Consider the following 17,667-nt stretch of genomic DNA (forward strand, 5'->3'; position numbering starts at 1 on the left):
CCAAACCTATTTTCCCATTTGAGCTCTCTCGTGCTCTTCATTCAAATTGGTTTCTGGCTTCCTTGGTTCAGGAGGAAGACTGACACTGTAGGTACACGATGTAGCCATCCAAATCCCAAGTTGTTCAGACTGTGAAGATCAGGGAGCACAGATGGATTTGGGGGGAGTGAAAAAGAAATCCTAGATTTCCTTGAGTACATAGTTGTTTTTTTGTTTTTTTTTTTTTACAGTGTTGCTTTATAAGTGGACCAAAACTTTTAATTTTTTGTAGTTGAAACATCAAAATCACCAATCCTCACAACCTAGTTGTTCTCAACTCTCTACTCCAAATTATGGTGTAACAAGTCTAAAATGAGCAACATGCATCCTTTTTGAGAAAAGAAAAAAGCAACTCTGTCCCCTTAGGAGGCGTGATGAGATTAACCTCAACCATATCTGTTTGGCAGAGATTATAAAAATGGGAAGAGAATTTTATGGTGAGGAGTGGCAGACCAACCCTTGCAGTTTATCCTGAAGGCTTTTCTTGTAATTATTTATTAAATGAAAAAATGAGATGAGTTGTGTCTCTTTCTTCCCTGTGCAAATTGAAGAGATTTGGGATTTTAAATTTTTTTTTTTTCAGCCTGGTTATTTGGATCCGGGGTTAAAAAACCAACCAACCAACCACACAAACAGTAAGCTGTATATTCAAGAACAGGCACATCTCACCCTCAACCCCCCCCAAACCCCCCCAATTTTTTCCTAATAATTGTGTTACGTGACCCCCCTCGTGCGATGGCTTTTTCACCAGTCTGCGCATACGCAATTCTGTTGTTGCAAGTCAAATTCATGAACTTGGGGAGGGTCAGGGGGAAGAAAGGCATCTTAAGTAACTGTGTACATAACTAGGATGGGTTCTTATTTGACCTAAAGTCTGTCTTGATGCAGCAGCACAAGCCAGCGAGGAGACTGTCACATTTCGCCGTGAACGCAGCACATTTAGGCGTCAGGCAGTACGACGCCGGCACAATGCAGGGAGTAACCCTACCCCTCCTACATTGCTCATCGGATCACCCCTCAGGTAGGGTATCTAAATGTTCCACCATATTTAGCATGCATGCAGCAGACCACTTCTCCCCACACCCACCAGTGTTGCCAGAAAAGCACTTTTGACTTCTTTCCCCGCCATAACCTCCTCGAGCTGTCACTGCATGTCACTGTGGGCTTGTTGGATTGTGCATGTCTATGTGGCACTACTTTCAAACTGGTCAGGATAGCCAGTCCTCTAACATGTTATATGATAACATGAACTAATGCTATCAAAACTGGACTCGGTGTTTTTTATCAAGAAGTTGAGAATTCTATCAGAAGTTTTCATTTCAAGCAATGAAATTCTTAGAATCTCTTAAGATTCTTAGAAAAAAAATATTATTCATCCCTCCTCATTTTGTTTTTATTGAAGAAAGTAAGCACTATCAAATAGTGTAATCAGTTTTCATGTCTGTAGATAGTGAAAGAGAAGCATAATAACAAAATTTAGTAACACTCTAAAGAGCTAAGTCACAAATACAAAGGTTCTAAATCTAAAATACAGGTAAACCATGGTATGAGCATCCTGCTATTCTCAGCTATTGTCAGCAAAAGAAAAAATTAATTTGTTGCAATGTCTTTGATATAGGATGCACAAAATTATTCAGGATTAAATATAATTGTGTGGCACTTTGCATGCCTTGGCAGTGTTTAAAATGAGCTACAGACACATAGCCCAGGAGTCTCCAACCTTCTCTGGTCCATTTGTTAACAATACTGAGCCTAGTGAAATGTGATGTACAGCAGCTCTCTTTGGTCTGTCAGCGTTGAGCAGTGGAAAAAACAACCACAATAAGTTTTTATACTTGCTTTTTGTATCTTCCTAACCTGTGGTTGCCTGCAGTGTTGAAGGATCTGATTAGCAGAATGTTGTCTGTAGTGGAAGGAACACTCCCCTTACATACTGAAGTAATTCTTCCTCCACCTATGTAATAAACATGCAGGAATAGTCACGTGTTCTATGTTCTTAATAAACTTCCTTCATATTCTAACCTATCTTTGAATAATACGAGGAATCTGCTTTTGTGTTTGAGGAATGCATGTGTAATTTTTTTAAGCTGGAAAATGATACAGAAACTGAGCACATAAAAATAAAATACTTTACCATAGAGGATGGGTGAGAAATCATGCCACCAAGGGCTAAGTTCCTAAATTTTACTCAGGCAGGAAGATTGTAAGATGGTCCCTAAAATCTAACAGACTAAAGAACTGACTTCAGCAGTATCAAGGCTTGGGACAAAGTAGATGTGTTTTATCTGTTTAGTACAGCATGCAGTATTAATCACATTTGAAATAATTTCTTGTTAAGCTTTTGGTCTTGCTGAACATAGTTTGTTCAGCTTTAAGGTAGTGATTTACTTCACAGTGACGGTTGCTAAAACTGTATTCAGTCATTTTTGCCCTGCTCTCCATTGCATTAGTTTGTTTCTGATTTGTTTTGTTGTGGTTTTGTTTGGTTTTTTTTTTTTTTTAAAGGAGGATAGTATAGTTTTGTGTATAGGCTGTGCACAGTAGTTGGAACTTCTCAACATTAGCTGGGAAAATGAGTTTTCTTTCTCTTAGGTAGAGAGTAGGGCAAATAAAGGACTCTGAGGCAGAGCCTCAGCTTTTCACATTTTAGAAGATTCACTAAGGTTCCCATGGCTTAAGCTGGACTTCATTGTGAGATCATGAGAACTGAAGTTGGTAACTTCAACTGAAGAGGTAACTTCTTAATTGTACAAGATGTTTAAGGGTGAAAAAGTGGAACAAATACTCTAAACTTGTGCTTTCTCTCTGCATATTCCAGTTATCTAAATTTGTTTCTAAATAATAATAAAAAACTCTAGCCTTTTCTTTGACATAATGACACATTTTATCAAAAATGCTTGTATTATAAACATATGTTCAGAATTGAGTAGTTAGGGTACTTGGCTCAAAGCATTTTTATGATGCTAAATGGCTGTCCTTTGGAGTGAAAGTCAATTGCTCTAGTCCAACTAAACATTAAAATGGTTTCAGACTTTTTTGACACAAACTGTGGATCTGAACCAACTGTGGATCTGAAAATTTTGTGTATATCACTGTTCAGATTTCTAAATGCATAGCCTGAAAAAGCCCTCCTTAATATGGGTAGCTTAATTCTATAAACTGCTGGAAGAAGAAATGCCAAGAAAGATTTTTAAAAAAAAAAAAGTATGAAGAAGAAATGGCATGAATGTTTACATGTTTTTAGCCAGTTGCCAGTTGAACTGGCATTGATTGTGTATGCTGGTGATGAGCTACCTGGGTCTAGTTCCTGATAGTGCTAATCCATATGACTTCAGGTAATCAACTTTGAACAGTATTACTTTTTTTTTGCCAGCAAAACTTTTAATCTTCTGATCTTCTAACTCCTGCATAAAATTGGATATTGTGCAAGTGCATATTGGAAGTGTTTGCTTAGACTCTGTTGAGTTCTACCTGGTTTTAGGTTTTTAAATTTCCAGTCCATTATTACAAATATTCTTCACTTCCTCTGTGGAATATTTAGTAGAAGAAATAATGGTGTCATACATGTATGTGTTTGGCAATGATGGACACTTAAGTAAAACCTGGCCTAGTAAATTATGCTGGTTTGCTAAATTAGACACAAAAGTGGTTTGCCTGGTAACTTAAAGCAATAAAAAAGCCAAACCCCCCAAAACCTCAATAAAACAACCAACCACCCCTGCTTCTGTCCTTCCTAAATGTCAACAGTGTTTTGGGTACTTTAAAAATAAGTGTGCATTGACATCCTGAGTAGTCGGTGGTTGTACTCTTTGGTGTCTGATACAAGAACATAAATGACTATCTGAAGGAGAATTTTATTTTTATAATTATTTAGGCAGAGAGAAATAGAGCTTTTGCATATCTGTGCTATCAGTGTTATGTGGGGTTTTTTTTTTTAATATGATAGCTAAGGATAACTACTGAAAGGGCAATTTTGATATATAGCTACTATTGAAGGGAAAGCAGTGTTTAGTGTGGTTTTAGTGCTGCTGATAATACTTGAGGGAGGCAATGAAGGTTGGCACATCTGTGAGCTTCCTTAGGGCTTCTGTTGCCAGGCAGCTCACCAAGAGCCTTGTCTACAGCAGCTAAACACTGAATTTAAAGTTCAGATTCAGATATATTAGAATATGACAGTAATGAGTTTCAGTTTTCTACCTCGTGAGCTGTGTGTGCATGTTGGCTTTATTTTGCATGAGCTTCTCTTAATGCTTATTCTTACATCCCTCTTCTGTTTTATAGTGGTTCTCTAACATGAAAAGTAGATAATCTATAAAATATTGCTAAAAGCAAGTACATCACATATAACCCCTCAGCTCTTGATTTTGCTTTCAGTTTCTTCACTTGCCAGACTACAGCATCACACTGTAAGCAGTTAAATATTAAAAGCAATAGGTGATGAAGATAATTTTTCAAAAGCATTTTAAATTTTTTCCATTCATATATACATATCTTCTAAAAATATTTAGAAATAAACATCTCAAAAATAATTTCATTATATATCACATTCCAGAGCTAAGGACTGGCATGTAACTTGTTAAAGTACACAAAATGAAGGATTATAACACTTCTCTTACGAACCAAATGTGAGGTATGAGTGGAGGCACCATGTATTCTGATGCCTTGCCATGTTTCATGTTAATCAAGCTATTAAAAATGTAACAGCTAACTAGCTTTATAAAATAGTTCTGCAATTAGAAGGCTGTGAAGGGTATAACTAACATTTTCAAGCATTTTTTTGCTTGTGACAGTAAGTTTACAAATTTCTCTGAAGGCCTGGTTGACCTGTAAAACCTGTTTTTTGGTGCAAGGTATGTGTCTGGGTATAGAAGAATTTTTTTGCTTTTCATAAATAGATTTAAAACTTTTGCCAATTAATAATTTATTATAATCTTTATTAGTATGTTCAGAAAATTCTGAATCCAAAGGTTTAACTGGTTATCTAAAAGCTGTGTACTAGTGTGTGGCTACTAACGAAGCTTAAAGCCATTTTGTACTTAGAGTGCAGATTAATAGCAAGAAGCGTGATGTTGCTGTGACCAAAAAAAACCCCAAACAGCCAACTAGACAGCTGGCCAAGTCCATACCTCAGTGAGCAAAAAGGACCCTAACTGTCCTGGGAATACTTGGAATAGTCACTGCTTTATGGAGCTTATGCCTGAGGTCAGTCTACAGTTAGACTGAGGAGTAATTTGCTTTTAAGAATTAATCTTCAGAACATACTTGAGTATGACTTGCTGAGGTGGTAGAAATCAATACTGCTTCTAAGAAGCAGGACAGGAACTGTGTATCCAGATTACTGGTGTATCCAGTGTCCAGATGTTGTTATACACACATCATGGGTTATCTTAACCCTAGGAAGCGGCCTCTTAATGCTCTGCTCTGTTAAGTTCTTCCTCTTAAAACTCAACATCTTGCATTGCTTGAGTTCTAGCACTTTTATTTTTTCTTTCTTTCTTCTTTTTTTTTTTTTTTTTTTTTTTTTTTTTCCTTCTTCCTGGTAATGTGTCCCCAATCCATGTTTTCTCCTAGCCTTCAAGATGGTCAGCAAGGCCAGCAGCCCTCCTCCCAGGTCAGAGTGCAATCCTGCCCCCCTTCCCAGGCAGCTGTGCTCAGCGCCTCCTTGCTGGTGAGAAATGGGAGTGTCCACTTAGAAGCCTCACATGCCACTGCATCTGCTGTAGGCAGTTTGCACCATGAACTTGGTATGCAGGCCTTATGTAACCTTGGTGACATGGAAGTGTTAATACAGCAGATATGTGGGTAATAATGTGGTGAAAATCTGCTCTCATGAGTTTTGGTTTTTTCTGAATCTTAGAGGTGCGTTTGCTGGAAGGCCTTAATTGCTGGTAAATTCTTTGCCTTTCATGCTCCGACAAATGCAGGGTGGGAAAGAAACACTTGAAAGGTGCATGGATACAAATAGTGATGTTGATGCATAGATAGAAATAGCAATGGTGTGAGCTTTCATGAGTTGAAGAATGTAAAGTGTCATGCATACGTTTTTTGGGGTTTTTTTTTTTTTGCATTCTTGCAGGTTAGTTGGGCAAAGATTGATCCCAATTTTGAGGAACATCTGGATCCTGAAAAAATTCTTGTTGTGGTCCCCAGGAATTCTTGATTGGTTTTAGCTGAGTCTCTGCTTAGCTGCTGTTTAAAAAGAGATCCTTATGCAAATGAGTGCTTTGCTCCTCATGAACACCTTAATCTAGGAGTTTCAGTCTGGAAGAAAATCTGGACTTTATAGGAAATGCCATCAAATCGTGGAGCCTTATGATGCCCCATGATTCTTCATGGTCCAGTTTATGTAGTATTCTTAACTATTTATTAACTTTTATGTGGCTAATTTTTATGTTGCTAGGGAGAAGGAAGCTCAGATGGTCATAATAAGTTACTGATCTCCTGCCACACAGTGATGTCTGCTGTGGAAAAATTCCTGTCAGGGATCTTTGCAGCTATCTATACGTGGACTGAATTACTTATGATTTCAGCATTAATGGGGATTTCTTCTTTTAATTATTAAAGTGGGCATCTTTAGAACAGACAGTTATTAATGACTGTATTTTGAGCAGCTGTCAGCTGTTATAAAAGTGCAGGTTAACTCCCAACACTGACAAAACATTTGTTTCAGACCATGGTGTTACCCAGTACTAAAAGATAAGTGAATTGTCATATGCCACTGGTGTAGAAGACTTCAAGAGTTGTCAGGCTGTGGGACTACTTCAGTTTGGCTAACAAGTTGATGTTCTTCTGCTCTCTAGCTGCAGTATAAGGAAAAAATTAATATCAGCAAAATTGAAAAAACCCTTGACATGAGCTGAGGTTTACAGTTGTGGTAAATACAAACAATCTACTTATCAAATATTATTTATTTTGGAGTCTGTAGCTCTACTGGTTTCGAGATGATAGAAAAGTCAAGACATCTTGATGCATGTGTGTATCTCTGAACTATAAAAGCTATTAAATTACTGATTTCTGTTTATTTAATTTGGAGTCGTTTCTGTTTGAAAAAAATTCTGGAACATAACTCTAAAGGATGCTGGTTATATCTATCCAAGATTTAATGTTTAGATTTATTCTTAAAGCCACCATTATTGAATTTGAGGGATTTGGTTTGTGTTACCCAAAATAATACAATCACGTTTTATAGAATACAAGATTTAATAACTTAAAATACTATGTTGTAGTAGAAACCAAAGTGCATCATTTAAGAATAGCAGGATTCCTCTCAGACTTCTTGGAAAGGCACATTCATTTCAGTTGGTGTGTGTTGGAGTTTTCAGAAATTTATGTTGCTGAACTGTGTACTGCACTTGAGTTTTATGAGGCAGCACATTCTCTTTGAGAGGCATAAACTTCTAGGATCTGCTCAACTAAAAAAAAAAATCTATGTATAATATAGGGATTCATTCCAGATTTGAAGCTCTGAGCATCTGTTTAAAAGCTTTCCATGTGTGAAAGTAGCTATTATAGGTGAGATCTATTTTCATTATTTTAGGAAAATGGAATTTTCTGGTTTGTGTAGCAGGCTTTGTGTGACGTACTGTTCTTTGTTTGAGTAGGATACTGGCAAAATGGTGCAAATTCACACATGCATGGTTACTTTAGCAGGTCTGACAAAAAAGGAAGAGTATCTTTCCTTATAGCTGGTACATTGTTGGTTTGTTGTTTTTTTCCTTGGTTTTTTTGTTGGTTTATTTTTTGTTTGTTTGGGTTTTTTTAATGGAGGGTGATGTGGTTTGGGGATTGGTTTTTTTCGATCCTCAATCAGGGTGTATCACTGGTGTTCTCTTTCCCTGAAGTCTAGGGCTTTTGATTTTGCTCTGTGTTCCCAAAATACCCTACAGTGAGAGATGACCCTGTTAGTTTGCGTCAGACTGTGTATGATTTGGGGAAGAGTGATAGTTTTTTCTTGAACTTCTATTCTGATGCCTCTGTTGCTTTGATCAGCAATATGACCAATTCTTTGTCACTGTGGAAATTGCCTTAACTGCCCAGGGCAGAAAAAATACTGGCAAGAGTAGCAGGGCATGTGGAAAAAAAAAAACCTGATCTACAGCAACTGCAGATAAAAGGGACAAAGGTAGTAGGTGGGTGTTTATAGATCTCTGTTCAGTGCATATAAGAATTTCTTTTATTACTGAAATTCTAGTAGCATCCTCCGGCTCTTCTGCAAAACAAACTGGGCATGTGCTAATTTAAGTTAAAAGCCACACACTTAGGCCTGTTTTTTTTTTTTCTTTTTTGTGCACTGATCATGTAGTGTCTGTTTTCAGCTTTCTTTCCATTTGTGTTGACGTCAACTTAAGAGGCACAATTTTAATTTTTTTGTTTCCTTTAAAGACTTGTGTCTGTTAACTTGATTCTGGTGCTTTATTTTTCAAAGAGTGGACCTTACTGTGTTACACATAGGCTATATTCAGTCTGGTGACTGTCCAGTCATCTTTATTCTGCTGAGAGTAAGGCAAGGCATACTTTGAGGCATTATCTTCAATCTTCCAGTTTCAAAGTAGATTTTTATCAATTGTGTTGTTGTTTTTTGAGGGGCAAGGAACTTGAAAAAATGGAAAGTGAGCTTAATGTAGAGCAATAAACATGAGGTAAATCTTAGGAGGAATGCAGGACAGAAAGGTGGCAGACCAAATGCCATGATTGTAGTCAGGATTAATGTCATATGAATACAGAAAGTGGAAAAACACTTTAAGTGTTAAAGACTTAAGTGACTGACAGTCTACATGGCCCAGTGTGGCAGTACTGGTGCCTTCTATTGTTGCTCATGTACTGAATTACTAGAGGAGATCCCGGTTCTGTAACTGGGGTGAAATAACAGCCTCTTGGCTTCAGCTAGAAGATGTGGTCTAGTTTGGTCTTTTTTTTTTTTTTTTTTTGAGGAGCATTGGTTTTGTGATTAAAGGGACCTGGTCATCTGGAGCTTTACAGTATAGTGACACTGCTAGGTTGGACTTCTGGTTTTATCATTTACATGCAAGTGATAATCTTTCAGAGTTATTGAACTATTTTAAAGCAGATCAAAACTTTTATCTAAATATACACTGATCACTTACTTGATTTAAAACAATATAGAATCCTCAGGTATCCTCAGTACCTTTTTACAATTAAGTACATTTAGTCTACTTGAGATAGATGGGGGAGTATTTTCAAAGGTGTAAGTAGAAAATAAATACAGACTTTCCATTATTCCTACTGAAAATATCCCTCTTGTAGTCTGTGGAATTCTGTATAAGTAAGTTGCTCTTTTTACCAATGTTATAAATAAATAAAAAGTTAACTGCTTTGACATGTTCCAACTGAAAACTTACAAGTCTTCATACCGCAACTTAAAGGTACAATTTTGATATTTGGGAACAGTAGCTCCTTGCATGGTGCAGAGTACTTAAATTCTGATGCCTTTGGTTTTGCTGACTAGGATTTAAAGTATTAACATGTGAAACACTGTTAGCAATCTTCAGAACTAGTTGATAAGAGGTTTAAAACAAAGTCATATTTCTTAGATGGAAAATTGGGAAATGTGCTGAAAGTAACTTGGCTGAGGAAACCATGGGAGCACCAAGTCACTCCAATCTTCCTGGTTTCATCTGTGTAAGCTCATCCACCTGTTGCTTTCATTAATTCCTGTAATTCTGGGAACATCAGTTTTTTCAGTGTGAACTGTTACGTGGTTGTCTCTGGACTTGGCAATGAGGAATTTTTTTGTCTTTTTGAAAACGTGTAGGAACTTGTTTCAAAGGACGTCTGTTTGTCTTTTCCTCTCTTTGGGACAGAACAAAGATGTATTTTGGATTTGTGTGCCTAGTAGCAGTGATTTGGTTTTGTTGGCTTTTGTAATCTGTTGAAATAGAAGATTGTTTGGGTGACTTCATTTGCCAAGAACTTAACAACACTCTCTTTGAGAGCAGGGGGAGAAGTTAGAATCAAACTTGTTATCGGCCCTATTTCTTGATTTGAAAAATTAACTTTTGAGTCTGCTATTTGTTCACAACTTGATAAAACTACAGTCCCTAGAGAATGAGAGAAATAAACCTTTTAAGCTTTGTCAGTGTGATGCTGTTGAAAGTATTTCAGAGGATGCTATGGGAGAGCTGGGAATGAGAGGGAGGGAAAATTACTAGATTAACTAGAAATGCTGGGTATATCCAAGGTCAAAGGTTGGGCTGGATGATATTGAAGGTCTCTTCCAACCAAAGACAGTCTGTGATACCTACTAAATTTTGTGAGTATTGAGATCCTTCATTGGTGTTTGAGTGCTGTGGTTGGAGGTGCGGATGTGTTGCACAGTTACAGAGTGTTCAGTTGATGGGGCTTTGGAGCTCAGTTGTAAAACCTGCAGTCACACCTTAGGGTTTGCATCCTCACCAGCACCTATCATATTTTCAACCTAAGATAAATTGTGGCTGTTCTGGAGAGCCTTTTGATGAAATAAATGGATAAAAATAAAATTTTAAAATGGGGTGGGTCAGGAAACTTTGTTTTGTTGAGAACCTATGCTTTTTTGTGATGGAAAGCTAACTTCCAATGAGGAAAAATAAAAATTTAAAAATAAATATATATATGGGGAGGGAACGGATGTGTGATTTTCTAGTATTGGCAAAACCAGAGTCCGTTTTGTAGTCTGTGTGTAAAAAACCTGGAATTTAGTGGTTGTTTTCTTCATACGTCTCTATTGGCCAGGTTTGTTTTACCCCACCACAGCCATGCAGCATTTCCAGCACCCACACAAATGCAGTAAATTTTGACAGATTCAAAGATGAGTGGATTGTAAGGGAAATGTAGGTGTTTTCTGACATGAAGTGTTTTATGCTGAAGCTTTTTCATAGTTTGAGAGCCTTAGTGGACATCTGGCTTGACATGTAATAGCTCAGTTAGCTGCTTTTGAAATAAATACCCGTTATATCATCTCAGCCCAAGAAAATGGGAAGTTAGATCTTGCAACTAGTGTATTCTAATTTCTGTGTCCAAAAATTCATTTCTTTAAAAATCAGAAAGTACAAAACCATGAAGAATTTAACCCAAACTTGATTGTCTCTTGAAAAGCTTCATTGCAGGAAAGATTTGTCCATAATAAGTTATGCATAATTTTGTCCTGACTAGAATTTTAAGTGTGCTGTCTCTACCTTTGTGTTTGCTGTTGATACTTTTATTCTTTCTTTACTGATGCAGTTGAGAAATAACTCTGTGTAACTGAGGTTATTTAGCAGTTGTAGGGAGGATGATTCCTATTGTGTTGCATTACTTTGAATTTTACACTTCAGTAACAGGCTGACTACAGTATGCTTAGCAAGCTGAAGGATATTTTATAACTCTTGAGTAAAAAGCCATAACAAGTGAACTTTATACTTGCAGTTCCTTACAAGTGCCTTTAGTAGATGTCATTAAATATTGAAAGAGCTGTTGTGTTACTGAGCTCTGACGTGTGCTGTACAAGAACTCCTGAGCCATGTAGTTCCATGTCCTGTCAATGCTTGGCCTTAGCATGTATGTCCATCCTTTGCACTATGTGTCTCATTGGTCTCAAGTGTCTTCTCTGGGGGCTGAAAGCTTTATGAAGACTATTTTCAATATACCAATGTTTTTTCCTTATTTTGACTGCTTTAATTATGCATGTTGAGGGTTTTTACGTTTTTAAACACTTCTAAATTGGACTTTGTTGAGCTGAAGGGAAGTGGGATCAGGATCATAGTGTGTTTCTTAAAAAACCCAAAACAAATAAAAACAGCAACAAACAAGCTAACAAAAAAGCCACCGAAACCTGCTTCTGTTACAATGTTTTTGATGATAGATTCTTACAGCAAGGGTAAAGATAGGAAGCTCTGATCTTGGTAGGTTTTTCTCCAGGGTCTGCTCATTGTCATGTAGTAACAGGAAGAAGTGGTGCTAGGAGATACGCAGCTGAGGTGTAGACAGTTTTTCTTCAGAGTTCCAAAGAGGGATTTTTTGGATATGAGTGGATCTTAAAATATTGCATGCTTTGCAGTGTGGCTTAAGAAGGTTTTGGAGTCAGAAAAGGTGGAGAAGGCTTTATATGAGATCACAATTTCAAAATCAGCTTCCTGCATTCAGAACTGAAATCTATTAAACCTGGCCTTCAGGGGAAACTACAGTGCTTATCTCTCTGATCAGCCTATTGTGGGAGAAAGGCACAGTAAAAATACCATATTGTGAGTAAGGTAATTAATCAGTTGAGTTATAATCTTTCGTTACTTTTTTGTTAATTATATTTTTTCGGAATAGCTTGGTACTGTTCATTTGAAGTTTTAAATAATATCTTTAGGAAATTATGGTTAATGAAGTTCCAGTAACTGCAAATGAGGAGTTAGTTTGCAGTTCCAGTAACTGCAAATGAGGAGTTAGTTTGCAGCCTTGTGTTCTTCCACTGAAGCATTTGCTTCTGGCTTGTGGAACAAACCACTGCCTGTCATTTCCTTTCCTTTTCCTGCCATTTCCATTTACTAGAGTTGTAACTTAGGAAGCATCTCTGGCTACTTCTTTCATTCTGTGTGTTTCTTTTCAAATAGACATGTGCCTTTCAAAATAATTGTATTCAGCACACTTGAGGAATCTCTGCCTTAGCTAAATGCCATGGTTCTTTAACACTGATAGGGAATGATTTACTTAATGTTGATGTTCTGGAGTTGGGAGGGGTGGGTAGGAGCTGGGCATTTCAACTTGTTCACCTGGTTATTCTTTATGGGGAGAAAAAGGAATTGTGCTTCTGTTACATTAATGGTGACATCTTGAAGTACAAACTCATGATGTAGTATTGCAGTTTACTGTGTATGTCATGTAAAATGGTGTAAAAGAGGATGAAATAACTACTGTCTTGTCTGCACTAGTGACACATTAATGTGTAATCACTTTTTATATTCTGACACTAAATTTAGATCTCTCAGTTGATCTCAGATGAAAGTTAATAAATAGAAACTAGTGCCAGTGGAATGAAATGTGGTGAAATTTTGACCTGCTTTTCACCTTTTCTTTAATAGGTAAGTTCAGTTCTACGCTCTACGAGACAGGGGGCTGCGACATGTCACTTGTCAACTTTGAGCCAGCTGCAAGAAGAGCATCCAACATCTGGTGTGTGTGAAGGCCAGTCAAGAGTGATGATTCTTGTCTTACTGCAACAAAATGTCTGATTTTAGATTAAAAGGTTATATTTAGTATGGATGACCAGGAAATCAATATAAAATATTGACTTTTACTTTGGAAACCTAAGTGATTTTTCCCTAGCAGATAATACAAATTGCATAAATGACTTTCTATACTTAAATAAACCACAAAATGAAAACTGCTGTTAGCATAAGCAGTAAATGTCCAAACAGGACAAATGTGGTTTTTCTTGGCTTATAGAAAGTATTTACTTCTTAAAAAACTTAAACTAGGTTTTGGGGAATTAGATTGCTGTTGACTATGATGACTCTAACTTATTTACAAATAAACTTCCAATTACGAAGCAAATGTAAACTGATAAATTTGTTCTTAAGTTCATAGATGGCATGAAACAATACATGGAAGTGTTAACAAACCTAAGGTTCAAACTTGGCTTATGGTTGAAATAGCCAGCTACATACTGGAAAGTTAATCTGCTGTTGGAAAAATGCCCTTTCTTTCTCTGAAAGGACAGGAGGCAGAAGAAAAGAAAACAACCCAAAACCTCCTGCACCCATCCCCCTGGCCACCCAACAACTTCACTACCTAGAACTGCTCTGAAGCTATTGTGTCACGTTGATTGCTACCAATTCCCACCACGTGTAGGTGGAATAGTTATTGGAACGATGAAGTAATGAATATAAAAGCTCCCATCTTCAAATCATTCTTGTGAAAAGTGTGCAAGCCCTTTGTAGAGTTGAACTTTGATTAAAGTTCTATATTCCTTGCACAAAGCTGCCACTGCCTGCCTTTACTGCTTGCATGTTCCAGAAGCAATGGCTTTGCTGATGGCTGCTGTTATGAATTTCTATGTGCTAATGGAAGGAACAAACTGGCCACATCCAAATAATTGGATCTCAGATTTAGTACTGGAGTTGCAGTGAAGTAAAATTGATAACAAAGAATGTTTTTATCTTAAGGCAAGGAACTGAAGCAAAGTTGCATAAATTTGATACAAGTCTTACAGCCATGTGATTTACATGGAAAGCAAACATCCAAAAGCTATCCAAAATTGGGGAAAAAGGCAGTGGTTGGATATGGACTCTCGTACAGTAAGAAAAATTTCTCCTCATCTCTAATGAATGGAAATTGCAAAGTAATTTTGCTCCTCAGCAGAGATTCAAGTTTATTTAAACTTAAGTTTTTCAGAAGCTATTTAACATTAAGTAAACCGGTATACTCGAGAAGTTTATACTATTTTTGGTGGTTATGGGACCTTGATAGAAACAGCATAGAATTCACAGAAACTGTGTGAATACACAGTGGACTCTGAACTCCTTTAGACATGTGTTTAAACATTGTATTTACTGTAGTACAGAACTTACCATAGTACACAAGGCTAAGCGGATGCTTTTATTTAGTATATGTGACCGAAGAAAAATATGAAGTATTTTCAGATTTTTGAGGAGTCAAAATAAATTTGGGACACTAGAAAATGAGTGGCCTGTTGAAATAAAATGTAGTTTTATAATATGAAGTCTTTCCCCTGTTCTTGTAGTGACACGGACTCTCACGTATCGAGTTCTACCTCAGTTCGCTTTTATCCACACGATCTAGTAAGTTTTTCTTATTTATTTTTAAAAGCATGCAAAAAATCAGAGGACTTTCTGATTTTACAGTATTGATTGATCATCCGATGTGGTAGTTCTTTGTTCTTAAGAAGGATTTTTGCCTTGGTTTAAATGAAGGTAAAATATTCATTGTTGCGGTGTCTTCACATATGCATACGCATTCATCCTTCTGAATAGCACTTGAAATATAAATTGCTTCCTCTGATCTAAAGCATAGTGATTTTCTAAATCCCATGGAAATTGGATGTTCTGAGATACCTTGTAAAAGTTTCTGGAGATGACTGGACAACTTGGATAGAGTTTTCCTTCTGTGCATCACTATGATTAGCAGGCAACAGAAAGAAATCTTAATTCGTATGCAAAGTGGAGGTTCACACTGTTTTGTTCTGTTCCTCAGTTTTGTGATTTCAGAGCTTTCCTACTGTTGTCAAGTTCAGACATTTCTGTACTCAGTTCTGAAGCCTAGTATTGCTGTGTCATGGAAACAGTGCAAATGGTCACAGTTCTCAAGATCATGATTCTTAAGCTAGGAAGCCTATGCAAACTATGTTGAATTACTTAAATACTTCAAAAAGTATTAATATAAATACTTAACACAAGAGGGGAAAAAGAAAAATGGATTCAGCATTTGGTAGAGGATCTAGAGACCTCCGTTTGCCTGACCATGTTCTAGATCAAGAGTGTGCTCTTCAAACCTGGTGTCTGACAGGGGAGCTGTCTGTACTTTCCACCATCCTTCTTGAAAATGTAGCCTTCAAAAAAGAGGCTGCATTACCTGTTATGTGCTGTTTATTTGCCATTGGAAGTCCCACTGGAGGAAATAATTAAATTTAAGGCAAATTTGTACTTGTAAAAGTGAAATTCATATGATAAATAGAAATTTTTTGCTGAATGTTTAAATTAGTGCAATGAATTCTATGTTATGGTGATTGTACCTTTTTCAAGGACCAAGTTTTTACGAAAATTGCCAAAACAGCACCTGTATATTTGAAATGTTTTTAGACAGGGAGTATTCTTGCTTGGTCTTTTGAGTATTTTTCTAGGAATGAAGAGCAGACTGAATATAGTCGCAGTGATGCTTTAGTGAGGCATGAAAAAAGTTATTCATAAGTGTATAATCAAATGTTAAACTTCAAGATAATTGTAAAAACAGTAAGCAATAAAACCCTGTAATTTGTACACTTAAATGTGACGTGACTATTTAAATTTTCCATTTTGCCTTAAAAGATAGCTTTTTCATTAAATGACATTTTAACCATTATATTAAGAACAAAGAGCAGTACCTTAACATGTTTCCTGGCCTGTTGATGAAATTTATAAAATGGATTAGACAATGCATACATACTGTAATAACTTCTTAGCCTTCTGGTTACTCTACTTAAATGTCCTATATTGTTGTTAGTATTACTGTGGTTCCAAGAGAACTCAAAAATGTCAAACTAAAAAATAAGGAAGAAATGTAATCAGTTATAAATCGTATTTGGCTAGTTAGGACAGATTTTATTTTTTCTTACATTGTCTCCAGGTTTATTCTGAATTTAGTGAGTTTGAATTTGATCACTGATGCATGAATAAGCTGCTTTGTCATGCAAAAAAAAATTCAGCATGAGCATGCATGCAGATCAGCTGATTATAGGAAATAAGCTGTACTTTATTTAAGTTCAGAATTGGATTATTCCTATAGTAGGTGTGATTCCTGTTCATGTATCAGTTTACTTGTCTTCAAATTTGAAGTTTTCAGGGTAAATGCAATCATGTGCTTGGAAGATGTGTTCGTGTTTCATTTGAAGTGAGCCATTTGCTATAATGCCAAACATTTGTGTTGTAACCATACTATTATTACTGCTGGTGCTATTCATTTGCCATGATAAGGACAGAAAAAGTTAGTGGAAGCCTCAAAACTGACAGGCTCTAACATTCAGCTTCTTATAAGAGAAGCTAAATAACTAGTTTTTGGTGGGCTTTTTTCCAAACCAGTATTCAGTTGAACATAGTGATATAATAAAAATGAGCCTTTTTAAAATACTGACTTTCTTTTAGCTTTCTCTTCCTCAGATCAGGTTGAACAGGCTGCTGACCATGGATACAGATCTGCTGGAGCAGCAGGATATAGACCTGAGCCCTGACCTTCAGGACCACATGCAACCTCAAGAGGAAGCAGCTCAAAAAGTCAAGCAGTACTATCGCTTTTGGATCCTGCCGAAGCTCTGGATTAGCATCAATTTTGATAGATTAACTCTTCTGGCTTTATTTGATAGGTGAGATCCTCATATGTTACTAGATCACAGAGGTTAAAGATAGAAAATGGTAACTAAACTGAGTAATATAGATAAAGTGATCCTTGGAGAGCTGGATTTATGTACTCTGAAAGATGAAAGAATATACAAAATGCAGGGCTTTTTTTAAATAATGAAGGCTACTCTTCCTTTTTCTCAGGCAGTGCAAAACTCAGTTTGCCTGACTAGGACAATAACCTATTTGAATGATCAAAGAGAGGTTTGTTGCTCCCTTGTAAAAATAATGATTAAAAAAATCCAAAGCTAATTGAAAGAGTCTAGAACTCAACTTACATTTACAGTATTCCAACAAGTAAACAGAAGTTACCTGCTGTTTCAAAGCATTGTTCCACAGGGTCATCTGATACTCTATTGTGTTGTCCATGCTGCATAGGGGAATAAAACAAAGGTGACACCCGACCCCTAATTACCAGCTTTTGCAGTATATAGAGTATATAGATTTTGGTGATGAATGTCCTTGAGATAAACAATATAATAATGATTCTTGCTGGGCAGAAATTCTATTAATTCTGTTGTAAGCACTTCCAAAATTATATGGAATTCTCTTTATTCCACTC

At 36.6% G+C, this 17,667-nt stretch overlaps 1 protein-coding gene across 14 annotated transcripts in view; it reads left to right on the forward strand.

The window, feature by feature from the left end:
• PCNX1 (pecanex 1) overlaps nucleotides 1–17,667 on the forward strand; it is a 91,666-nt gene that overhangs the window by 32,231 nt on the left and 41,768 nt on the right. For 4 of the 14 annotated variants that reach the window (XM_071744525.1, XM_071744538.1, XM_071744529.1 and 1 more), the window contains 5 exons: nucleotides 928–1,060; nucleotides 5,611–5,783; nucleotides 13,080–13,170; nucleotides 14,741–14,798; nucleotides 16,854–17,071. In XM_071744525.1, the coding sequence (XP_071600626.1) occupies nucleotides 928–1,060; nucleotides 5,611–5,783; nucleotides 13,080–13,170; nucleotides 14,741–14,798; nucleotides 16,854–17,071 (673 nt within the window). The remainder of the gene's footprint in view (nucleotides 1–927; nucleotides 1,061–5,610; nucleotides 5,784–13,079; nucleotides 13,171–14,740; nucleotides 14,799–16,853; nucleotides 17,072–17,667) is intronic. The other 10 variants (XM_071744533.1, XM_071744539.1, XM_071744536.1 and 7 more) reach the window with 7 other exon arrangements.

The sequence above is a fragment of the Heliangelus exortis genome, chromosome 5, assembly GCF_036169615.1.
Source record: "Heliangelus exortis chromosome 5, bHelExo1.hap1, whole genome shotgun sequence".
Classification (NCBI taxonomy): Eukaryota; Metazoa; Chordata; class Aves; order Apodiformes; family Trochilidae; genus Heliangelus; species Heliangelus exortis.